The following is a 25,239-nucleotide window of genomic DNA, read 5'->3' as shown; positions in this document are numbered from 1 at the left end:
TCAAGACTATTAACTGAGCTACCAGAGGGAGGACTGCAGACTCCAGGTGATGCCAGAAACACTGGGCCCAGAGTGGGGACAGCTTTGGTCTTGAGTCCTGTGAATTCGAGCCCCAAACTCTTCCCCAGATCTTTGTTTCCAGGGCTTGCCTGATGTGAGGGTCCCAGGCCATCAGTAAGCCCCTTCTCTCCACGCCACCACTCACCTCCAGCACATTCTTCTTGCTGGATTTGTCTTTGGGGGCCCAGGAGAGAGAGGCCCCCTTCAGCTCCACGGTATACTCGGGGGTAGAGAGCTTGGAAGGCTGTCTCTGAGGAGTAGGAAGCAAGAGAGGGGAATGAAGTTATAAGGGGTCCTCAGCCACGACGGGCCTGCTAAAACACCTGACTCTACACACCAGGCTTTCCCGCTCTAGGGACAGGGTGGGGTCATCAGAGGACAGCGAGCTCTTGATGCTTCTTTGTCCTGGAGCCTGCTGACCCGCCGGCCCACTGCTGCCTGCCCATCCAAGGGGGAGGGGGAGGAAGAAGCCCAGCCCTACTTCAGGAGCAGACACCCAGCTTTCCTGCCCTGCGTGCGGGAGCTGCCCACCTCCAAGAACTGCTCTCAGTCCCAAGATGGGAAGAAAGGCATGGCCAGGGGTGACTCTGCCCTAATCACCTCTTCCCTGCCAACATCCAGTTCCTTGGCACTTGAGTGCCTCTCTCTCAGATTGGCCTTTCCCAAACCAGATCAGAGAACAACAGATGATGTACGACCATACCACCCTGAACGTGCCCGACCTTGTCTGATTTCGGGAGCTAAGCAGGGTCAGGCCTGGTTAGTACTTGGATGGGAGAAAACAGCAGATGAGCCTGGCATGGTGGCGCATGCCTTTAATCCCAGCACTTGGGAGGCAAGGGTGGGAGGATCACTGTGAGTTCAAGGCCACCTTGAGACTACATAGTGATTTCCAGATCAGCCTGGAGTAGAGTTAAACCCTACCTCAAAAAAAAAAAAAAAAAAGAAAGAAAGAAAGAAAGAAAGAAAGAAAAGAAAGAAGGAAAAAAAAAAAAGTCCAGCAGAGGGGGCGGTTCCTGCCTAGGGACAGGTCTTACCAGGCCGCCTGCAGCTGAGGTCTTTGAGTCCTTGAAGAAGGTCAGGACGCCACCCTCCAGCACAGTCCAGGAAGGACTCCAGTGCTTCTTCCTGGATGGGGAGAGAGGTGAGAGTGGACAGGGCTCAGATTTGCTTCTGGACTAGTGACCACCACCCTCCCCCCTAGCAAGCATACAATTTAAGAACAGTCTGGAGCTGGGACGATGGCTTACTGGGTAAAATGCTGGCCGTGCAAGCATGGAGACCTGAGTGTGGATCCTCAGAACCCACATTAGATGCTGGGTGTGGTGGCATGTGCCTTTAATCCCAGCACTGGGGAGGCAGAAACAGGGAATCCCCTGGGGCTCACTGGCTAAAAAATAAAGACATAAAAATATGTCCTCGTGGGCTGGAGAGATGGCTTAGCAGTCAAGCGCTTGCCTGTGAAGCCTAAGGACCGTGGTTTGAGGCTGGATTCCCCAGGACCCACGTTACCCAGATGCACAAGGGGGTGCGCGCGTCTGGAATTCTTTTGCAGTGGTTGGAGGCCCTGGCGCGCCCATTTTCTCCCTCTCTCTCTCTCTCTCTCTCTCTCTCTCTCTCTCTCTCTCTCTGTCTATCTCTGTGTCTGTCACTTTCAAATAAATAAAAATAAAAAAATATGTCCTCTTATCGCCAAGTGTAGTGGTGCGCACCTTTAATCTCGGTGCTCAGGAGGCAGAGGTAGGAAGATTGCCATGAGTTTGAGGCCACCCTGAGACTACATAGTGACTTCCAGGTCAGCCTGGGCTAGAGTGAAACCATACCTCAAAAAAACAAAAAAGGGCTGGAGAGATGGCTTAGCTGTTAAGGCGTTTGTATGCAAATAAATATGTCCTCTTAATAAAATAAAAACATAAGGCTGGGGAGATATCTCAGTGGTTAAAGATGCTTGATTGCAAAGCCTGATAGTCCTGGTTGGATTCCCCAGTATCCATGTAAAACCAGATGCACAAAGTGATACATGCATCTGGAGTTCATTTGCAATGGTGGGAAGTCCTGGCTCGCTCGCTCTCTCTCTCTCTCTCTCTCTCTCTCTGTTTTTCATTCTCTGTCTCTGATATAAATTTTTTAAAAATATATTATTTAAAAAATAAAAAAACAAGAGCCAGGCATGGTGGCACACCTTTAATCCCAGTACTCGGGAGGCAGAGGTAGTAAGACTGCTGTGAGTTCAAGGCCACCCTGAGAATACATAGTGAATTCCAGGTTAGTCTAGGCTAAAGCAAAAACACTACCTTGAAAAACCAGCTGGGCATGGTAGTGCACGCCTTTAGTCCCAGTACTTGGGAGGCAGAGGTAGGTGTATCACCATGAGTTTGAGACCATTCTGAAACTACATAGTGAGTTCCAGGTCAGCCTGGACTAGAGTGAGACCCTACCATGGAAAACCAAAAACCAATAATAAATAAATAAATAAATAAATAAAAAACATAACCTAGGACACCCTCCCATGAAGACTAGACTCCAGCCTCTAAAAGCTGATACCCAAGGAATCTTAGCCAAGTCACTGTATCTCCTGGTGCCTCAGTTTCCTCATAGGACCTCACATGAAGTTGATATGAAGATTAGCAAGAGACTGGCATCTGCGAGCCTGGTGTTCAGTGACCATTGTCAAGGCCCACCCTGCCCTGTCCTGGGGGTGGACGGGCTCTCACCGGAGCCTCTTCCCCTTGTCCACGGTCTTGGTGCGGTGGAGCACCCCTGCCTTGTCCAGGGTCTTGATCTACAAGAGAGAAGGGGAAACAGTCACAAAGAGGCAAGCCAGGAGGGCAGAGGCTAGCTCCCCCTCAGCTGGCAGCTTCCCACGGGCAAGGCCTGAGTCTCCGCTGAGCCCTGTCACTTGCCCACCCACCAAGCTGCTGGTCCTGGGGTGGTGGTGATTGTCCTACAGCAGCTGGTACAAAGAGATTTCCTCGTGGTTCCCATCTCTGCCCACAGGGCCTCCATGGCCCCTTCTCTACCTTCTCCTCTGGAGGGCCAGCCTGGGCTGCAGTGTCACTGTCCTGGCTAGATTTCTGGCTGCTTCGAGGGGCAGGGACCGGGACCTGGGGAGAAAGACGCTGTCATCTACCGTCCCCTCTCCTCCCCCCAGGGTTCTCCCTGCCCTAGTGGGTTACCTGGGGCAGCTCCCACCGAACAGAGGAGTCTTCAGGCTTGTAAAAGTATGGCTTTCCGTGCTGGTCCTCCAACCTCACCCACTGTGGACAGAGGGACAATCAGGACCACCAGCCCAGCTCAGCCGCAATGGAAGAGTTCTCTTCAACCAGCGCCCAGGATGGCACCAGGGGCTGGGATCAGGTGATTCGGTGCTGGGATGGCATGGGGTTTGCAGCTTAGAGTCTTAAGGGGAAGTCCTGGTGAGGACAGTCGTGGGGCCCCACGCCACGGCTCCCTGGGTCCATCGGCCGGCACTGCCCCTACCTGCTCTTGGGTGAAGTGGTTGGTGTAGCGCATCTGCCTGTCAGCGCTAATGTGACAGGACCAGCCAGGGGGTGCGGCTGCGGGGGAGGTGGGGCTGGGTTCACTGTAGGAGCCCACAGGGGAATAGTCCTCTTCAGGGTAACTGGTCAGCAACTCGGGGTAGTCTGTCTCAGGGGTGGGGGGCTGCAAGGAGCAGAAGATGGGAGTCGGATGCTGTCGGTGACAGTCACGATCCCGCGCCTCCGCCCACTGGGTACCGGACCCACCCAAGTCCCTGGGGGCCGGGAGGGGCAAGGGGCGTGGTCAGAGGCGGCCCCGCCCCTCACCCTCTGGGGCCTGGGGCTGCCCGGGCTCAGGCTGGGCTGCATCTCGGGCTCGTCCAGGGGCTGGTCTTCGGCCTCGTCCTCCACCTCGTCCTCCCAGGCCGTCTCCCCGGTCAGCGGGTTGTAGAAGAACACCCTGCGGCTCTCCTCATCCCAGTACTGGCCCCACTCGGCGTCGAGGCTCGCCCCGCTGCCCACCGAGGCCCGGGAGGTGGCCGGGCTGGTGGCCCCCTCGGCTGCCTCGCAGGGCGGCTCCCAGGTGGTCACCCCCGTGTCGGGGTTGTAGTAATAGGGGCGCCCGGTGTCGGCGTCCGTGTGCGTCTCCCAGGCCGGGCTGGGTCGACGGGCTCGAGGCTGCCTCTCTACGTTCACGTACACGGGCTCCGGGGCATCGTCCACCTGTGGACCGGCCAAGGAGACGGCTTTCAGGGCAAGTCCAGGGTCACACGGTGTCGATGGACCTGTCCATTTGCAACCCACGCAGTCTTCACAGCAAGGCCCATTACCTCTCTCTGACTCAGTTTCCCTGGGTGGAATATGCCTGCTCTGCCCATTCCAGGCATTGTTATGAAAGGAGAATAAGGGAACGTTTTGGCAAGTGCTCTTGTGAAAGAAATGGTGCAGAAGATAAGTAAGACATTATATTAATTAACACTCATACAACTCAGTTCTCACGACCAAGCACTAGAGGCTGGACAGCAATGGCCTACCACCCATTCTTTCTGCGGTCCCTGATTCAAGGTTCTTCCATATTCCACAGCTCTACCAAGAGCCCCCACTATTCCTCCCTCCAAGCTCAGAAAGCGGGGGGTGGGGGTGAAACATTGTCTCTGGACTGGGCCTGCTTGGCAGGGACCAGAATCGGTTCCAACAAGAGGGATATAAGTCAGCCAGAAGGGCTCCAAGGGGTCAAAGAAAGGAGCGCAATGTGTTGAGAGTTTATTCTGATTGGTCACAGGAAAAAAAAAAAAAAAAGCGGACCTGATTCACCCCTCCTGGCTCCCTGCTGGCGATAGGGCAAAGTCCCTCAACCCCTGTGAGGCCATCCATCCATCACCTGCCTGGGTTTAGGCCTATTTCCTGCCACACCTCGCCCCTTGCCTTGAACTTTAAGCTCTAGTAACACAGCATGGTTCCAAGTCCCCACCCTCTCACCTGAGGCTCCTGCAGGCCTGGGCTATCTCCACCCCTTTCTTACCAGTCCACTCCAATCCCTTCAGTTCAGCTGAGTGGGTGGCGTGGCAGATTCCTCCAGTGTGCCCACCACCAGCCCACAGAGGGACAGATGGGTCATCAAGACCCAGGCAGCAGGGCTGCACACAGGGATTAGCAGCTTTCTAATGCAGAGTGCTGAGGGTCTCAAAACAACGGACTGCATAGCTGCAATTTCATGTCTTTATATTTTTAATTTTTCTTTATAAGAGAGAGAGAGAGCAAAACAATTGGCATGCCAGGGCCTCCAGCCACTGCAATCAAACTCCAGACATGTGTGCCACTTTGCGCATGTGCAACCTTGTGTGTCTGGCTTACATGGAACGTGGAGAGTCAAACACGGGTCCTTAGGCTTCCCAGGCAAGCATCTTACCCGCTAAACCACCCTCCAGCTCAATTTTATGGTTTTAAAAACCATTCAGGGCTGGAGGGATGGCCTAGCGGTTGAGGCATTTGCCTGCAAAAGCCAAAGGACTCAGGTTTGATTCCCCAGGACCCACGTTAGCCAGATGCACAAGGGGATGCATGCAACTGGAGCTCGTTTGCAGTGGCTGGAGGCTCTGGTGCACCCCTTCTCTCTTTCGCTCTCTCTCTTTCTCTCTGTCAAATAAATAAATAAATGTAAAAAAAAAAAAAATCCAGAGGGCTGGAGGGGTGGCTTAGTGGTTAAGACACTTGCCTGCAAAATCAGAGGACCCATGTTCAGTTCCCCAGAACCCACGTTAGACAGATGCACAAGGGGTGCACGTGTCTAGAGTTCATTTGCAGTGGCTAGAGGCCTTGGCGCACCCATTCTCTCTCTCTCTCTCATAAATAAATAAATAAAAATAAAATCTTTTAAAATAAAAAAAAAAATCCAGAAGCGGGGTGTAGTGGCGCACACCTTTAATCCCAGCACTTAGGAGGCAGAGGTAGGAGGACTGCCACAAATTCAAGGCCAGCCTGAGACTATGTAGTGAATTCCAGGTCAATTGAGCTAGAGTGAGACTCTATATTGAAAAAAAAAAAGGGGGGGGGGAATACACATCCAAACAGGATGTGGCCTAGTTGGTGCAGTGCTGTGTACCATGTACAATGTGTACCATGCACAATGTGTGCCATGCACAAAGCCCTGGTTTCCGTCCCTAGCGCTTCATGAAGCCAGACATGGTGTCATGGTGTCTGCAATCTTCACACTCAGGAAAGAGAGGCAGAAGGACCAGAAGCTTATACCTGGCTACACAGTGAGTACAAGAAAAATAAATAGGCTGGAGAGATGGCTTACAGGTTAAGCGCTTGCCTGTGACGCCTAAGGACCCTGGTTCAAGGTTCAATTCTCCAGTACCCATGTAAGCCTGATGCACAAGGTGGTACATGCATCTGGAATTGGTTTGCAGTGGCTGAGGCCCTGGTGTGCCCATCCTCCCCCCGCCCTCTCTCTCTCTCTCTCTCTCTCTCTCTCTTTCTCTCTGTCACTCTCAAATAAATAAACCCGTTGATCTTTGTTTTTTCTTTTTTTAGGTTTGGTCTCATTCTAGCCCAGGCTGATCTGGAATTCATTATGTAGTCTCATGCTGCCCTCAAACTCACAGTGATCCTCTGCCTCCCAAGTGCTGGGATTAAAGGCATGTACCACCACACCCAGCTAGCTTTTCCATATTTTGTAGGGGTGCTGGGTGACAGGGAGTCAGGTAACTTTTTTAGGCAGTTAGGGTGACACCTGAAAGTAAAAGGGCAGGATGGTCTGCCCTTACTAGAAATGATCTGACTTATTTCTTGTCTGGTTCCCCAAACCTGTTTTTCCACAAACAACCTGGGCCCCTCCAGGAAGGGAGGTCTTTCCTAGGATTTAAGTCTCATCCTAACATTGTGGTTGGTCAAGCTTAGACCCCAGAACTTGGCTAGCCGCTTCCTGAGACAGCCCCTAGTCCAAACCAATCAGCTGTCCCTCAGGTGAGCTGAGCTGGAAGGTAGGGCTCACTACCATAAGGTTATAAATATGTTTGTGGGGGGAGGACAAGCTCTCTGTGCTGCCTGAACTTCCAGCTGCTTGTGAGTTCCTCCTTGGCTCAGCCCAGTTGGGCAAGCTGAGGGGGGAGCCCCCACCCTTACTCTCCTCCATCTCCCCCCTCCCCCGCTCTTTACCCCCTTCAACTCCCCTTGAAGTTTCTTTTTTTCTCCATGTTTCTCTCAGTCGCTCCACATGGGATCTGTAGCCACGTGGGTGCTTTTCCTTGATTCTGTACATCCCTCAATAAATACAACTTAATAATTATCCTTCACGGTCTAATTTTTTTCAATTCTTTGGTTAAAAGTAGAAATGAGGGTCGGGCGTGGTGGCGCACGACTTTAATCCCAGCACTCAGGAGGCAGAGGTAGGAGGGTCGCTGTGAGTTCCAGGCTACCCTGAGACTCCATAGTGAATTCCAGGTCAGCCTGGGCTAGAGTGAGACTCTACCTTGAAGAACCAAAAAAAAATTAATTATTTGAGACAGCCGGGTATGGTGGTGTATGCCTTTAATCCCAGCATTTAGGAGGCAGAAGTAAGAGGATCGCCCAGAGTTCAAGGCCACCCTGAGCTACAGTGAGACCCTACCTCGAAAAACAGAAAAAAAAAAAAAAAAAACTATTTAAACTATTTATTTAAGACAGAGAGAGGGAGAGAGAATAGGCGTGCCAGGGCCTCCAGCCACTGTAATCAAACTACAGATGCGTGCACCACCTTGTGTGCATGTGGAGCCTTACACACTTGCATTACCTTGTGCGTCTGGCTTATGTGGGATCTGGAGAGTTGAACATGGGTCCTTAGGCTTCGCAGGCAAGTTCCTTAACCACTAAGCCATCTCTCTAGCCCTGTTTTCCTTCCTTCTTTTTTTTTTTTTTCAGTTTTTTGAGGTAGGGTCTCACTCTAGCCCAGGCTGACCTGGAATTCACTATGTAGTCTCAGGGTGTTCTCGAACTCACAGTGATCCTCCGACCTCTGCCTCCCGAGTGCTGGGATTAAAGGCGTGCGCCACCACGCCCAGCTCCCTGTTTTCCTTGAGACTGTTGCATGTGGTTCAGGCTGTCCCTAAACTCACTGTGTAGTTGTGGATAACCTTGAACTCCTGATCCTTTTTCCTCCCTCTCCCAGTGCTAAGATTAAGGCGTGGGCCACTATGCCTTTTTTTTTTTTTTTTTTGTGGGAGGAATGGGATTTATTTTAGCTTACTGATCCATTCATAAATCCACGCAGAGGGACAATCCCCAAGCAAAGCAGCAGGACACTGCCAGAGCTCAAACTGTTCTTTTATACCTTTGTCTGGAACTTAGATCTGTGCCTAGTGACACCTTAGGGATGGACTCCACTATGCCTATTTTTTTAATTTGTTTATATTTTATTTATTTTTAAAGAGAGAATGGGCACGCCAAGGCCTCCAGCCACTACAAATGAACTCCAGACACATGTGTCACTTATGCATCGAGCTTATGTGGCTCCTGGGGAATCAGGCCTGGGTCCTTTGGCTTGTAGTCCTTTGGCAAGTGCCTTAACAGCTAAGTCATCTCTCCAGCCCTATTCATTTATTTTTGAGAGAGAAAGAGACCAATATAGAGAGGGAATGGGCACTCCAGGACCTCCAGCCACTGCAAACAAACTCCAGACACATATGCCACCTTGTGCACCTGGCTTACGTGGGTACATGCAGACAGTCATTGAACCTGGGTCCTTAGGCTGTGCAAGCAAGTGCCTTAACTGCTAAGCCATCTCTCAAGCCCCACTGTGCCTCGTTTATATGGTGCTCAGGATCAAAGCCAAGGTTTCATGCATGCCAGACAAGCACTCTACCACCTGTGGTCTAACCCCGCCCCAGGGGTTTTTTGAGACTATGATGCAGGAGGATGTAACTGATGTCATTGGCTCCAAAAGATGAAGCGATGCCTCAAAGCACATAGCAGAGCCAGCGAAACACTGTTTTCATACACAAGCCAGTCTTAGGACAAATGTCAGCAACAAACACACAGGGGCACCACAGGACGGAGCCCATGAGGAGAGGAGACTGAGTGCGTAGATGTGCCTCTTGACACCACAGCTGGACACATGGGGCAGTGGGTGTGCCCGTCCCTAGGGCAGGGCTTGGAAGAGCCTGTGGGTGGTGGGGAGAGCCAGTGGTGGAGCTGGGATCTTTGGGGCAGATTATTTGTGCCTGTTTGGCTGCTGGAGCTGATGGGGGACCTCACACATGATGCCCTTAGCATGTGCAGGGAGGGTTTGGGACAAAGAAGCCTAGGTACCCAGTGGGTGACTGTTGTCACAAGAAGAGAAGATGGGGAATCACGTGGTGGGGTCAGGAAGCATTAGGGGGACAGCTGACCCAGAGACACAGCTACTGGTGGTAGAAGACAGGGCTTCCCAAGGAGGCAAGCCCACACTCTCTGCGATGCCGTCACCCTGGGGAGGCTGCACCCTTTCACACTCCGGACCTCTCTATGGAGCCCCTTCCCATCAGTGCTGAGCTAAGGGGCTTTTCTCTAGGGGCCTGACTGCTCCTTGGGAGCCAGGCCCTCTGCTTAGCTTGCATACGGAGACAGCAGAGCCAGGCACCATGCACCCTGCTCCTGGAGGTCCACGCACAGCCACAGCCTGACAGCAAAGGTCTGATTACCACACCAAGGGCTTCAGTCGTACCCTAGAGACACGAGGGCAGGGGTGGGGGTATAGGTTGGCAAAGAGGAAGAGGACTCCCCACCTCGGCCAGAGGACTGAGCCAAGAGGGAGCGTGTCTCCTCCCCTCTCCACTCACCACTCACCACTCACCGCACCTGCACCAGCACCTCAGCTTCCTTACAGGGTTTCCCTTGCCTCCAATTCCCTCCCCTTGCCCACAGCAGGTGGCAACCCGCCCCCCAACCGCTTCTTTTGCCTCAAGATGGGAATCTCAGGTCTCTCCCCTGCTCTCTCAGACAGGAAGAGCCTCTGAGAGAGAGAGGTAGAGAAGAGCCCCAGCTTTGCCAACACCCCCTGCTCTGGGTCTCACTGTGCCCAGCTCTTAACAGACTGGAGTGCGGGCCTGCCAGAGAGAACCCCAAACCTAGAAGGCCCCCTCTGCCACCCCATCAAAGGCTGAGCTGGCCTCTGGTCCCTTCACCCCTACCTGTGCCCGCAGGGCCCGACTTTGCCTCCTGGCCAGTTTGGCCATCACGTCCACCATCCCGGCCCCTCTGAGCTGCTGGGAGAGAGCCTGGGAAAGTTTGGGGGTGGAGCCCACGGCCACGACCCTGGGGGGGGTTGGCACAGGGCAACTGGGAAACAAGAAGTTGCCTCGAGATGGCGGGAGGCTAAGATTGCGGCTGGTTTCCTGTCGGGGTGGCGGAAGTGCTGCCTGAGACAGAGGGTTCCTGACTGGGGTGGGGGTGGGGAGGGGTGCAGGTTGGAGTGGGGTGAGTTCATGTTTCCTCCACCCCACTGGTTAGTTATGGCACTCAGTACTCGGGTGACCAAGGTCTAAATCTCAGCCTGGACAAAGATGGTCGGTGGCCTGTGTGTCAGGGGTGGGGAATATGGCCCAGACAGGGACAGACAGAAGGGACTTCTGAGGCTCCTGCCTGGGCTGGCAAGACAGAACAGCAGGTAGCTGTCAGTTCTCTCCGCTCCCCCAAGGCCCAGGGAGGGTGGGAAGAGAAAGAGGAAGCTGGTGGGGGAAGGGGATCCCAAATGGGAAGGAGTCTGGGCAGATGTGGTATCAGGGACCCGGTGTCTGGACCCTGCCAGCCACGAGGCGAGGAGGGGGGACTCTGACCATACATAGGACTGTCTGCCTGCCTGGGTCTGTCTCCTCCACACTTGGTCACTAAGCCCCTCTTGTCCCCCCTCGCCTGGAGTCCACACGTGTGCACCCCACACGACAAGTGTGTCCATATTCATGTATGAGTTGACACCAGCTCCTCTTCCTCCTTCCAGCCTCGCTTTCCATCGCTCTTTCATGCAGACAGTCATTCAGATGTCAGCCTCTCACAGTGAGCCCAGCAAGCCCTGAGTGAGCAGCTATGTCTAAACCTGCAAGTCTTCGGGAACCATCTTGTCTTCTCTGCCCCTCCTCAGGCTCAGAGGCCTCTCATTCTCCCACCATGGGCAATCCCTGTGAGCCCCAGGGCACGCCCGGGTAGAGGCAGATGTGGCATTGATCTGGGTGAGGGCACAGGAAGTCTGTGACTCTGCAACCCTCTGTCCTTAAAGGCTCGGGTATTTTTCAGCACTCTAGGCTGGTCCTCCCTCAGAGGCTAAAACCTCAAGGCACACCAATCCCTCTTGCACAGGACAGAGCAGGAGGCCTCACACAGTCCAGTTCAGACCCAGCAAGCCCATACCACCTCTGGCCACACAGGCTGGTTCTCAGACCATTGAGGTTTCTTTTCTCTCTCTCCGTGTGTGTGTGTGTGTGTGTGTGTGTGTGTGTGTGTGTGTGTGTGAACACTCAGGGGGAAAAGCACAGACACTAGCACCAACCAGCTGTCCATCACCCCCTCTCACTCTCCCCGGGGCCTCAACCACCCTTCCTTCTCTCAGAAGCAGGTGCAAGAGGAAAACCCTGTCATCTTGAAGCAGGACATCCTACACCACATTACATGTGGTGGTGTGTGCCCATTATCCCAGCCTGGGCTAAAGAGAGGCCCTACCTGGAAAACACCAAAAAAGAAAAGGGCTGGAGAGATGGCTTAGTGGTTAAGTTGCTTGCCTACAAAGCCTAAGGACCCAAGTTCAATTCTCCAGTACCCATGTAATGAACAAGGTGGCGCATGCATCTGGAGTTCATTTTCAGCGGCTAGAGGCCCTGGCGCACTCATCCTCTCCCTCTCTCTAATAAAATAATTAAAATAAAAATAAAATATAGCTGGGAGTGGTGGCGCACACCTTTAATCCCAGCACTCGGGAGGCAGAGGTAGGAGGATCGCCATGAGTTTGAGGCCACCCTGAGACTCCATAGTGAATTCCAGGTCAGCCTGGGCTAGAGTGAGAGACCCTACCTCGAAAAACAAAAAAAATAATAGAATATTAACAAAATAAATAGCTGGGCGTGGTGGCACATGCCTTTAGTCCCAGAATTTGGGAGGGAGAAGTAGGAAGATCACCATGAGTTCGAGGCTACCCTGAGACTACATAGTGAATTCTAGGTCAGCCTGGGCTAGAGTGAAACCCTACCTCAAAAAAACAAAACAAATAAATAAAATTTTTAAAAAGGAATGAAGAAAGTGAGGAGAGAAACAGAGAAGAAAGAAACCCTGTTGCCAGGTGTTGTGACTGACACCTGCAATCCCAGCACTGAGGACGCGGAGGCAGGATTGTCAAAGGTTTGAGTCCAGCCTGGACTCCCAAGTGAGACCTTGCAGCAGAAACAAAACGGGGCTGGAAAAATGGCTTAGTGGCTGAGGCATTTGCCTGCAAAGCCAAAGGACACAGGTTCGATTCCCCAGGACCCACATAACCCAGATAGGTGCACAGGGTGGCACATGTGTCTGGAGTTCATTTACAGTGGTTGAAGGCCCTAGTGTACCCATTCTCTCTATCTATCTACCTTTCTCTCTCTCTCTCAAATAAATAATAAATAATTTTTAATGGGCTAATAGATGTGGCTATGGCTCAGTTTGTGGGGTGCTTGCCTCCATGCAAGAAGCACTGGATTTGATTCTTAATGCCACATAAAAAACAGCTGTGGTGGAGCACACCTGTAATCTCAGCCCTCTGGAAGTAGGAGGATCAGAAGTTCAAGATGATCAGCTTCATGAGAAGATTTCTCAAAATAATAACTCACCAAAGGGTGACAGGAGGGGAGGGGAAGGAAGGAAAGGGGAGGAGAGGAGAGAATAGGGGAAGGGAGAATAGGGGAAGGGAGGGGAGGGGAGGGGAGGGGAGGGGAGGGGAGGGGAGGGGAGGGGAGGGGAGGGGAGGGGAGGGGAGGGGAGGGGAGGAGAGGAGAGGAGAGGAGAGGAGAGGAGAGGAGAGGAGAGGAGAGGAGAGGAGAGGAGAGGAGAGGAGAGGAGAGGAGAGGAGAGGAGAGGAGAGGAGAGGAGAGGAGAGGAGAGGAGAGGAGAGGAGAGGAGAGGAGAGGAGAGGAGAGTCCCACTAGTGACTCAGCTGGGAGCTGGCTCAGGAGCTACTGAGGGGACACAGCCTCCTTTGTCCACTCACCAAGCCTGCTCTCTGCCACCCAGGCTGGGTGGAGGGACATCAGGAAGGAACTGTGCTCTTGACCTCAAGGGTGACACATATGTGAGTCCCTCCCCTGCCACACCTACAAGCCAGGGACTGAGTCTCCCCTATATATCCACCCTGGTCTGACTAAGAGCTACATGTCCACTATGGTGTGTGTATTGGGGTCCTGTCCCCACACCTTGGAACACTGGCTCACCCCAAGATGCTGATGGACCTGGGCTGGGGGTCACTGAGTGGGCAGCCCAGGGGAGGTGCAGGGGTCAGGGGAATGTCAGAGCGTGGGCGTGATGTGGGATTCTGAACACAGTGGGCTTGGGGCCGAAACCTCTTGATGAAGAGTGGGGGTGTTGAGTAGGGCTCTGCCTTGGCTTCTCCCTGAGCACCTGCTGGAATTCCTGGGCCTCGATTTCATTAGCCGTAGCATGGGGCTTTCCTTCCCACCCTCAGGGATGTTTTCTGTGAAAGCCAGGCAGGCCCCTGGGTTCCCACACCCACAGGGCTGTGGTGAGGAAGCAGGGCGTGGTTCTGCTTTTCTGACTCTAGGTTTCGATTAGGCACTGGACTCTGGCCCCAGCTGCTGGGTGACCCCACAGGGACGCTTGCTGGGCCTGGTAGGGTCTCTAGCTCAGGCTGACCTGGAACTCACCATGTATCTCAGGGTGGCCTTGAGCTCACAGGGATCCTCCTACCTCTGCCTCCTGAGTGCTGGGATTAAAGGCATGCGCCACCACACCCAGCTTGTTTTTGTTTTTGTTTTAAGACAGAGAGATCTGGGCTAGGGATGTTGCCCAGTGGTAGAGTTCTTGCTCAGTATATGCAAGGCACTGGGTTCAATGGCCAAAAACAAACAAACAAACAAAAAGTGTGACTCTGGTTCCTGAAACTGTTTTATCATATTTGTTTGTATTTATTTAGAGACAAGGTCTGGCCTGGAACCTATTTACTATGCAGTCCCCAAATCTTGATCCTCCTGCCTCCACCTTCTGAGTGATGGGATTACACTATGCCAGGCTGGCTTCCTTCAAACTTGGTTTGTTTTTTGTTTTTCCGAGGGTCTCACTTTAGCTCAGGCTGACCTGCAATTCACTATGTAGTCTCAGGGTGGCCGTGAACTCATACTGATCTTCCTACCTTGGCCTCCCAAGTGTTGGGATTAAAGATATATGCCACCATGCCTGGCTTTTTTTTTTTTTTTTTTTCAAATCTTTACTGTTTCCATCATCCAAGCTATTCATTATTTTTCATCTGGATCTGGAAATATGAAATTATAGCATTTTCATCTCTCCCCACCCCCAATTTATCTTGAACAAGTTAATGTTCCTCCCATTAGGGTTCAGTCTTGGGGCTGTGGGTTTGGGGAATAAGTCAGCAGACACATGCCTTGCTTCTCTTCTTCTCTCAGAACAGTCTCTCCTGCCTAAATCAAGCAGGGCTAGACAAGTGAATGGGCAGACCCAGGCCCAGAGGGGAGGTTGCACTTGAGAAACTTGGGCCAGAGCCCCAGGAACCCTGGGATAGAAGCCCGGTATGGTGGCACACACTTTTAATCCCAGCACTCAGGTGGCAGAGGTAGGAGGATCACCATGAGTTTGAGGCCACCCTGAGGATACATAGTGAATTCCAGGTCAGCCTGGGCTAGAGCGAGACCCTGCCTTGAAATCACCAAAACAAGTGGACTACACTTACAAGCTCTGCTGAGCCCTGGTGAAGAGACATATACAGTCTGTCCCTCTGACCAGGCAGCATCTGTGGAGGCAGAAGAGGGCACCTACCCAGCAGCCGCTGTTGGATCCCAGCACGCCTGGAAGCTGGCCATGCTGAAGTCACCTCAGATGTAGGAGTCAAGTAAATAAAATGCCACAGCACAAGTGACCGCCATCTAGACAGAAAATAAAGCAGCAGGGAGGGTTTCCACATCTCACTGTCTACATTGGTCAATACTCAAGATTAAAGATTTAATGTAAAAAAAAAAAAAAATGAGGGGCTAGGGAAACGGCTGTGTAGTTACAGACATTTGCTTGCAAAGCTTGCTGGCCTGGGGTTTCATTCTAGCCACCCAAGTAAGTGAGATGGAGGGGGCTGGAGAGATAGATGGCTTAGTGGCTAAGGTGCTTGCCTACGAAGCCTAAGGACCCAGGTCTGATTCCTCAGTACCCATGTAAACCAAATGCACAAGGTAGCGCATACCTCTGGAGTTTGTTTGCAGTGGCTAGAGGCCCTGCATGCCCATTCTCTCTCTCTCTCTCTTTCCTTCACTCTCTCAAATACATATTTTTGGTTTATTTATTATTTATTTATTTTTGTTTTTTGAGATAGGGTCTTACTCTAGCCCAGGCTGACCTCAAACTCACAGTGATCCTCTTACCTCCACCTCCCAAATATGCTGGGATTAAAGGTGTGCACCACCACGCCCAGCCTTTTTTTTTTTTTTGAGTTAGGTCTCACTCTAGCCCAAGCTAACCTGGAATTCACTATGCAGTCTCAGGCTGCCCTCAAACTCCCAGCATTCCTCCTACCTGTGCCTCCTGAGTGCTAAGATTAAAGGCGTGCACCACCACGCCTGGCTTTAATAAAATATCTTAACGTGAGATGCAAAAGGTGTTGTCCAGCATGTGTGGTGTGCATGTGCATGTGTATGTGTGTGTACATACTGTGTATGTGTGTGTGGGCATGCATTTTAATGGGGAATTGAAACCAGAGCTTTTCAGATGCACTGTCTACTAAGGTATATTACAGCCCTTTTTTCTTAAAAAAAAAAAATATATATATATATATATATATATATATATATATATATACACACACACACACACACTTTTTTATTTGAAAGCAGAGAGAGACAGACAGCGAGAATAAGCTGGCCAGGGCCTCCAGCTGCTACAAATGAACCCCTGATGCATGTGCCACCTTGTGCATGTGGCTTTACGTGGGTACTGGGGAAATGAACACTGGCTGACAGGCTCTGCAAGAAAGTTCTTTCAATCACTGAGACATTTTTCCAGCTCCTGAGGCACATTATGAATCAAACAGGGCGCATGCCTTTCATGCCAGCACTTGGGAGACACAGGTAGGAAGATCGCTAAGAGTTCGAGTTCACCCTGACACAACATACTGAATTCCAGGTCAGCCTGAGCTACAGCAAGACCCTTACCTGGAAAACAAGAAAGGTGGGTGGGCAGGAAGTAAACAACAGCAGGACAGGATGGAGTACTAGTGTGCAGTACTAGTTCTTAGTTCTTCCCTCACACAGAAGACACAGAAGATCACGTAACCCAACCCGTATTGCTGCTAGTCAGCATTTGTATAAAGAAACTCTTGAGAGCCAGGCGTGGTGGCGCACGCCTTTAATCCCAGCACTCGCGAGGCAGAGGTAGGAGGTTCAAGGCCACCCTGAGACACATAGTGAATTCTAGGTCAGCCTGGACTAGAGAGAAACCCTGTCATGGAAAAACCAAAAAGAAAAAAGAGAAGAAACTCTGGAAGGGGTCTGGAGAGATGGCATAGCAGTTAAGGTGCTTGCCTGCGAGGTCTAAGGACCCAGGTTTGATTCCCCAGGACCCGCATAAACCAGACGAACATGGTGGTACATGCTTCTAGAGTTCAGTTGCAGTGGCTGGAGCTCCTGGTGTGCCCATTCTCTCTACCTTCTTCTCTATCTCTATCAAATAAGTAAGTAAGTAACTAACTAACTAACTAACCATATATATATATATATATATATATATATATATATATATATATATATGGGTTTTTTTGAGGTAAAGTCTTGCTCTTATTTATTTGAGATAGGGAGAGAGACAAAGAGACAGAGCGAGAGAGAGAATTGGCATGCCAGGGCCTCCAGCCACTGCAAACACTCCAGACACATGTGCCACCTCGTGCGTCTAGCATATGTGGGTACTGGGGAATTGAACCTGAGTCCTTTGGCTTTGCAGGCAGGTACCTTAACCACTAAGCAATCTCCCCAGCCCACTTTTTCTTTTTTAAAACTTGAAGACATATGACAAATTTCTTTGTTTTTTAATTCAAAACTCCAGAAATGGTGGTACAAGCCTGTAGTCTCAGCACTTGGGAGATAGAGGAAGAAAATCATAAGTTCAAATTCATCTTCAGCTACATATGAGTTCAAGGCCAGCCCGGGCTACGCAAGACTCTGTCTCAAAAAAAGAAACAGGGAGCTGGGTGTGGTGGCACACGCCTTTAATCCCAGCACTCAGAAAGCAGAGGTAGGATGATTGCTGTAAATTCAAGGTCACCCTGAGACTACATAGTGAATTCCAAGTCAACCTGGGCTAGAGTGAGACCCTACCTAGAAAAATAAAAAAGATACAAAGAAAAAAGAAAGAAAGAAACAGGGCTGAAGAAATGGTTTAGTAGTTAAGGTATTTTCCTGCAAAGCCTAAGGACCCTGGTTCAATTTCTTAAAACCCACATAAGCCTGATGGCACATGCTTATGGCGTTCATTTGGAAAAAAAAAAAAAAAAAAAGCACTTTTTTAGGACTTGAAATATATGGTATACTCATTAACTCATTGAAGAAAAAGATTTTCACTGCATGATTTAAAATTGTTGCCTCAAGTTCAAGCAGAAGAAATAATTGGCAGCATCATAGCAAAAAGTACATAGAGATAGAAATAAAGGGGATAAAAGATACACTGGGTGGACCCAGTCAGAGAGCTAACAAGAAAATGAAAGGAAATACAATCACGCAACAGTGTCCTAAGCTGAAAAAGACCAAGTCTACAGTAGACCAAACAGGTTCAGCAGGTCTCAGATGGGACACTGAGAAGAACCCCCACCGGGCAAAGTCTATGAAACGTGTGTGCTTCTGACAAGGAAGCCCAAGGAAGGGGCGGAAGGCATGTAAAGTAAACAGAAAGACAGGGTAGGGTAATCAATTGCAATCTGAGAAACCACAACGTCAACCAATAAATGCAAAATATGACAGACGTAATAAAATTTAAGCATAGGAAGATATTAGTTTAACAATGAAAAGTGAGCAGATTGAATTCTGCTAAAATCCAGGTAGCTTGGGTTTACTTTATTGGATGGATTAATTTATTTTTCAAGGCAGGGTCTCACTCTAGGCCAAGCTGGTCTGGAACTCACTCTGTAGCACCAAGCTAGCCTTGAACTCAAGCGATCCTCCTACCTCAGCCTCCAGAGTTCTGCAATTCAAAGATTTATTTTTATTTATTTATTTGAGAGCAAAAGATAGAGAAAGAGGCAGAGAGAGAGAAAGAGAGAAAATGGGCACACGAGGGCCTCCAGCTACTGCAAACAAACTCCAGGTGCATGTGCCACCTTGTGCACCTGGTTTACATGGGTACTGGGGAATCAAGCAAACCGGGGTCCTTAGGCTTCACAAGTAAGTGCTTAACCGCTAAGCCATCTCTCCAGCCTTTTTTAAATATTTTATTATTTATTTATTTATTTGATAGAGAGAAAGAGGGAAAGAGAGAGATTTAGAATGGGCACGCCAGGGCTCCAGCCACTGCAAATGAACTCCAGACGTGTGTGCCCCCTTGTGCATCTGGCTTATGTGGGTTCTGGGGAATTGATCCTGGGTCCTTTGGATTTGCAGACAAATGCCTTAACTGCTAAGCCATCTCTAGAGTGCTGTAATTGAGGTGCACTGTTGGGTGTGCTGACGCAAGCACTTGGGAGACAGAGGTAAGAGGATTGCTGTGAGTTTGAGGTCACCCCAAGACTACATAGTGAATTCCATGTCAGCCTGGGCTAGAGTGAGACCCTACTGAGAGAGAAAATTGGCCCACAGGGCCTCAGCCACAGCAATCGAACTCCAGACACTTGCACCACCTAGTGTGCATGTGCAACCTTGCACTTGCCTCACCTTTGTGCATCTGGCTTACGTGGGATCTGGAGAGTTGAACATGAATCCTTAGGTTTCACAGGCAAGTGCCTAAACTGGTAAGCCATTTCTCCAGCCCTCATACTAAATTTTTGAAGAGGAGATTTCACAATGAATGTTTTCCAAATAATATGTAAAATGGCTAAAGTTAACAGAGAACGAGTATGAAACTGGAAGAGAGTAGCTACTGATGAGGAAAGGGAAAAGGATGCCACTGAAAAGGTACTGGGTCTGGAGGGTTCCATGGGAGGACATTATAGAAACCTTTAAAATTTACCTTCTTATTATTCTTAGAATTCTGCCAACAAGATCCTTTCAGAGAGACTTCAAAAGACTCACCTCAAGCCCAAAGGACATTATATATATATATATATATTGCACCAGATCACAGTGTTCCATTCATTGGCTAGTCTCACCTCCTGGACGATAAGCTACCTGCAGCCAGGGCCTTACTGTTCGTTGCCTTCCTGGTGCCCAGCTGCTATTTGCTGCCTGAGTGAGTATGTGAGCAAGAACTCGGGAGGTGTACAAGTCAACCTACTGAACTGCCTGGGGGCAAATCCTCAACCAGAAAGCCCAGGAAAACAGACACATGGGGAGAAACCTAAATACTGGTAGAAACAGATTGGATTTTCCTGTTACCCAAATATGAAGAAGGTCAAACCGTTTTACAGTGAGGTATAGGAACTGACACATTCAAAGAGGCCCTGATCCCTGGGCTTCACACTATTAGGCAAGGACCCTCCTACCAGGAAGAAAGGAAGTAGGGTGGAAGCAGCGGCCCCGGCCCTCAGGGCAAGACGTTCCTGTGGGCCTCATCTGGACTACAACAGCGCTGGGAATCCCCTCAACACCAAAGTCCTTCCTCACGCTGGAAAAGGAGCTCCTAACTTTAAGCAAGCACGGCTGTGCCCCAGAGCCACAGGCCTCGCAGCCTCAGTTCCTCCAAACATCAACCAGGAGCCAACTGTCCAACATTCACCAGCCCAAACCCAGCTCTGGCATGGAGCCTGTACCACATCCCTGACCATCAGCTACCCCAGTCATGACCATGGTCCTTCCTGTCCCTCGGGACCTGGCACTGACCACCCATCGGGCCTGGCATTCAGCACTGAAACCTGCCCCTTCCCACTGGACACAGGAGAGAGAAAACGAGTACTATTTGAGGCCAACTTCTGGGCTCAGGCAGAAGGGGTGTGGGAATGTGCTGGTCCTGGGGTCCAGCTTCACAGCCCGGATCTGAAGAGAACTAGAGATTGAGGGTATGCAAAAGCCTAGGCACCAGGGAGCCACCCAATGGACAGGAGGTGCCCCCACCAGTCAGCGGGGGTGGGGTGGTGGTGGGGGTGAGATTCCACATGGCCAGTAAGGTGGCGTGAGGCTGGAAGGGGGATCCGAGAACCTGTTCTCCCTAAAACCAGGCTATGTGTTGGACACGGGGCTCCTGGGTCAGTAGATGGGTTACCGGGAGGAAAAGATCAAGCCAGGTGTGAAGAAACAGTTGACCCACCCAGGACAGCTGTTGTAGCTAGGGTGTGGGGGGAGGGAAACTGTTCGAAGAAGGTTCACTGGATCCCCTCAACTTGGCTCCCTGCTCTTACCAATTCCCCTTTACAGAGCCCCTGGCAGGCTGGGTCAGTCCGGAGGCACCTGTCCCAGGATGTGTTCAGGGAAGGACTAGATAGGGAATCAGGTGAGGAGGGCTCCCAGTGCCGGGGGAGAGACCACTCACAGTTCCTGGAAGCAGATGAAGGAAGAATGAGGGCCCTGCGGCTCCTTCCAGTCCCCTAGGTGCCTGTGCTCAGGTGCAGTTCCTGCAGCACTGTTTGCATAAGAAGTTGGAGCAGAGGCTGGATCCTGCTCCTGCCAGTAACCAATGCCTGGACAGCAGGGGCGGGGCCTAGTCTGACCTGAGCCCTGGGCCTTCCCAGCTCCAAAGTTGGGGAAGGGATTGTGACCACACCTTAGCGAGGTCAGGGGCTGCAGGGGAGGAGCCACGAGGAAGAGTCAGGGTTGAACCTTGGGTCTTGGACATGCTAGGCATGCACTCTGCGTGCCTAGCTTTCCTTTTTTTTTTTTTTTTTTTTAAAACATGTGTGTGGTGTGCATGAGTGTTTGTATGTATGTGGATGCACTTGCTTGTAGAGACCAGATACCAGTGTTGGGTGTTTTCCTCAGTCACTCTCCATGTTTTTGTTTTGGTTTGGTTTTTCAAGGTAGAGTCGCACTGTAGTCCAGGCTGACCTGGAATTCACTATGTAGTCTCAGGGTGGCCTCAAACTCAGGGCGATCCTCTTACCTCTGCCTCCCCAGTGCTGGGATTAAAGCGGTGCACCACCACTCCCGGCTCTCCATCTTTTTTTTTTTTTTTAATTTTTATTTATTTATTTGAGAGAGAGAGAGGGCGGGAGAATGGGTGTGCCAGGAACTCCAGCCACTGCAAACTCCAAACACATGTGCCACCTTGTGCATCTAGCTTATGAGGGTCCTGGGGAATCAAACCAAGGTCTTTTGGCTTTGCAGGCAAGTGCTTTAACCAGTAAGCCATCTCTCCAGCCCTCCATCTTATTTTTTTTAATATTTTTTATTTATTCATTTGAGAAAGGGAGAGGGGAAAGAGGGAAGGAGAGAGAGAATGGGCACACCAGGGTCTCTAGGCACTCCAGATGGATGCATCATCTTGTGTATGGCTTTATTGGGTACTGGGGAATCAAACCCGGGTAGTTAGATTTTGCAAGCAAAAAAGCAGACATGTAGATCAATGGAACAGAATAGAGGACCCAGATATAAGTCCAGGTAGCTATAGATAGCCACCTGATATTCGATAAAAATGCCAAAAATACTCATTGGAGAAAAGACAGCCTCTTCAGCAAATGGTGCTGGGAAAACTGGATATGTATCTGTAGAAGGATGAAAATAGATTCTCTCTCTCCATGCACAAGAATTAAGTCCAAATGGACTAAAGACCTTAACATCAGACCTGAAACTCTGAAATTGCTAGAGGAAAAAGTAGGGGAAACCCTTCAACATATTGGTCTTGGCAAAAACTTTCTGAATATAACCTCAATTGCTCAGGCAATAAAACCACAGATTAACCACTGGGACCTCATGAAATTACAAAGATTTTGTACTGCAAAGGACACTGTGAATAAGGCAAAGAGGCAACCTAAAGAATGGGAAAAAGATCTTTGCCAGCTACATATCTGATAGAGGATTAATATCTAGGATATACAAAGAACTCAAAAAGTTAAATAATAAGAAATCAAACAAGCCAATTAAAGCCATTTGGGTTATGGAGCCAGGCATGGTGGCTCACGCCTTTAATCCCAGCACTCAGGAGGCAGATGGGTTATGGAGCTAAATAGAGAGTTCTCAAAAGAAGAAATACGGGGACTGGAGAGATGGCTTAGCGGTTAAATGCTTGCCTGTGAAGCCTAAGGACCCCGTTCAAGGCTCAATTCCCCAGGACCCACGTTAGCCAGATGCACAAGGGGGCACACACGTCTGGAGTTCGTTTGCAGTGGCTGGAAGCCCTGGTGTGCCCATTCTCTATCTATCTGCCTCTTTCTCTCTCTCTGTCACTCTCAAATAAATAAATAAATAAATAATGAACCAAAAATTTCTTTAAAACATTGCAATCCAATTAAAAAAAAATACATTGAGATTCCATCTCACTCCTGTCAGATTGGCTACCATCATGAAAACAAATGATTATAAATGCTGGCGGGGATGTGGAAAAAGAGGAACCCTTCTACACTGTTGGTGGGAATGCAATCTGGTCCAGCCATTGTGGAAATCAGTGTGGAGGTTCCTAAGACAGCTAAAAATTGATCTATCATTTGACCCAGCTATAGCACTCCTAGGCATATATCCGAAGGAATTATCTCATTTCCTTAGAAGTACATGCTCAACCATGTTTATTGCCACTCAATTCATAGTAGCTGGGAAATGGAACCAGCCTAGATGTCCCTCAACTGATGAGTGGATAATGAAGATGTGGCACATTTATACAATGGAGTTCTATTCAGCAGTAAAGAAAAATGAAGTCATGAAATTTGCAGGAAAATGGAAGGATCTGGAAAGGATTATACTAAGTGAGGTAACCCAGGCCCAGAAAACCAAGCGCCGCATGTTCTCTCTCATATGTGGATCCTAGCTACAGATGATTGGGCTTCTGTGTGAGAAGGAAAAAACTCAGTAGCAGAGGCCAGTAAGTTTAAAAGTAGATACAAAGGGAAGAGAAAGGAAGGGAAGAGGGTACTTAATAGGTTGGTATTGTTATGTAAGTAGAAGAATAGATTAACGGGGATGAAAAGGCCCAAAGTGAGGTCAGAGGAAGAGATTGAGTAAAGGAAAGGTGGAGGGAGGGCTAATCAAAATCTAAGAGGATATAAATAAATCATATGGAATCCTCCAGTTTTGGACAATGGAACACTCAGGAGCCATAGATCATTGTTAAAAAATTTTCAGTGCCAGGGATGGGATACCTTCCAGTGAGTTGTTGGCCAGGGAGGTCCCTGATGCCCCCAAAACATTATAGGCCATTGCTGAGGCCCTTGATTTCCCACCAGGAATAGATGGTAAGACCCTATTGCTGAAGACTCCACATACTTGGGCTGCAAGGCCACTGAGAAATCCTGCTGGTACTGAGCTGATAACCTCCTCCATGTAGACCAGCTGACAGAAAGCTGGAAGAAGCCATTCTACATGCAGTTCAATGGGGGAAAGAGATACCACCAGTGAAGATACTCAACAGTGGACATTGCAAGCCTTATAATTGGCCAGCCAGGCCAAATGAGCCAACGGGTGCAATAGTGGCACGTCTGTCATGGTGGAAACCAACTTCCTTTCACTTGGATTGGAGGCCCACTCTATAGGAGGGAATACATCCCTGATACTGAAAACTTAGAGGGTAGTCATGAGCTCTAGGGGTGTAACATCTGCTGATGTCTGGATAAATGTATATACTATGCTTATCAAACTGCCCAGTAAGCACTTCTTTTAATATTTATACCCTTATATTAACGCTACTCTCACTTTGGGTAGAGAATCTTCTCTTTTCAGAAGGCAGTGACCTTGGGACGACTCAGAAGGTATCATAGTGCTGGAAAGAAGTGACTGGAATACTGAGTAACATCTTGATCACACCTTCCAAGGCTCAGGGTCTAATGTGGAAGCAGTGGCGGAAAGAAGGCAAGAGCCAAAGGAAGGGTAGGACTCCTTTGGTATCAATGTGCTCCCTCCAGACATAAAATGGCCTGGATATCCATGACTTCATAGTGCCTGACACTACCTACACAAGACCATCATAAGAAGAGGAAAAGATTATGACACCAAAATAAGAGACTGATTGAGATGGGGAGGGGATATGATGGAGAAAGGAATTTCAAAGGGGAAAGTGGGGGAGGGAGGGTATTACCATGGGATATTTTTTATAATCATGGAAAATGTTAAAAAAAAAATTGAGAAGGGAAAAAAAAGGATTTTGCAGGCAACTGCCTTAACTGTTGAGCCATCTCTCCAGCCCCTCCATCATCTTATTTATTTATTTTTGTTGTTGTTGTTTGGAGGTAGGGTCTTGCTCTAGCTCAGGCTGACTTGCAATTCACTATGTAGTCTCAGTCTGGCCTCAAACTTATAGCGATCCTCCTACCTCTGCCTCCCAAGTGCTGGGATTAAAGGCGTGCACCACCACATCCAGCTTTTTTTTTTTTTTTAAGATTTTATTTTATCTATTAGAGAGGGAGAAAGAGAGAGTGAGTAAGAATGGGCATGCCAGGGCTTCTAGCCACTGCAAACGAACTCCAGATACATGTGGCACCTTGTGCATCTGGCTTATGTGGGTCCTGGAGAATCAAACCTGGGTCCTTATTCTTCACAGGCAAGCTCCTTAACCACTAAGCAATCTCTCTACATCCAGCTTTTCAAAATTTTACCATATATATATATATATATATATATGTATGTATGTATGTATGTATATGGAGAGAGAGAGGGAGGGAGAGAATGGGTGCACCAGGGCCTCCAACCACTGCAAATGAACTCCAGATGCATGTGCCACCTTGTGCATCTGGCTTACATGAGTCCTGGGGAATTGAACCTGAGTCCTTTATCTTTATAGCAAG

General features: G+C 49.7%; 1 protein-coding gene across 2 annotated transcripts in view; it reads right to left on the bottom strand.

The window, feature by feature from the left end:
• Window positions 1-25,239, bottom strand: part of Arhgap27 (Rho GTPase activating protein 27) — a 39,749-nt gene that overhangs the window by 4,959 nt on the left and 9,551 nt on the right. Inside the window, exons 1-8 of one of the 2 annotated variants that reach the window (XM_045159656.1) lie at window positions 10,187-10,243; window positions 3,867-4,262; window positions 3,541-3,723; window positions 3,237-3,317; window positions 3,081-3,164; window positions 2,775-2,842; window positions 1,098-1,188; window positions 206-310 (exon numbers count right to left, since the gene is read on the bottom strand). In XM_045159656.1, coding sequence (XP_045015591.1) covers window positions 206-310; window positions 1,098-1,188; window positions 2,775-2,842; window positions 3,081-3,164; window positions 3,237-3,317; window positions 3,541-3,723; window positions 3,867-4,262; window positions 10,187-10,243 — 1,065 coding nt within the window. Of the gene's footprint in view, window positions 1-205; window positions 311-1,097; window positions 1,189-2,774; window positions 2,843-3,080; window positions 3,165-3,236; window positions 3,318-3,540; window positions 3,724-3,866; window positions 4,263-10,186; window positions 10,244-25,239 lie in introns of those variants that run through there. The other variant, XM_045159655.1, reaches the window with a different exon arrangement.

Source organism: Jaculus jaculus, chromosome 9, assembly GCF_020740685.1.
Source record: "Jaculus jaculus isolate mJacJac1 chromosome 9, mJacJac1.mat.Y.cur, whole genome shotgun sequence".
Lineage (NCBI taxonomy): Eukaryota > Metazoa > Chordata > Mammalia > Rodentia > Dipodidae > Jaculus > Jaculus jaculus.
The sequence above is the reverse complement of the archived record's forward strand: the minus strand, read 5'-3'. Positions and strand labels throughout refer to the sequence as shown.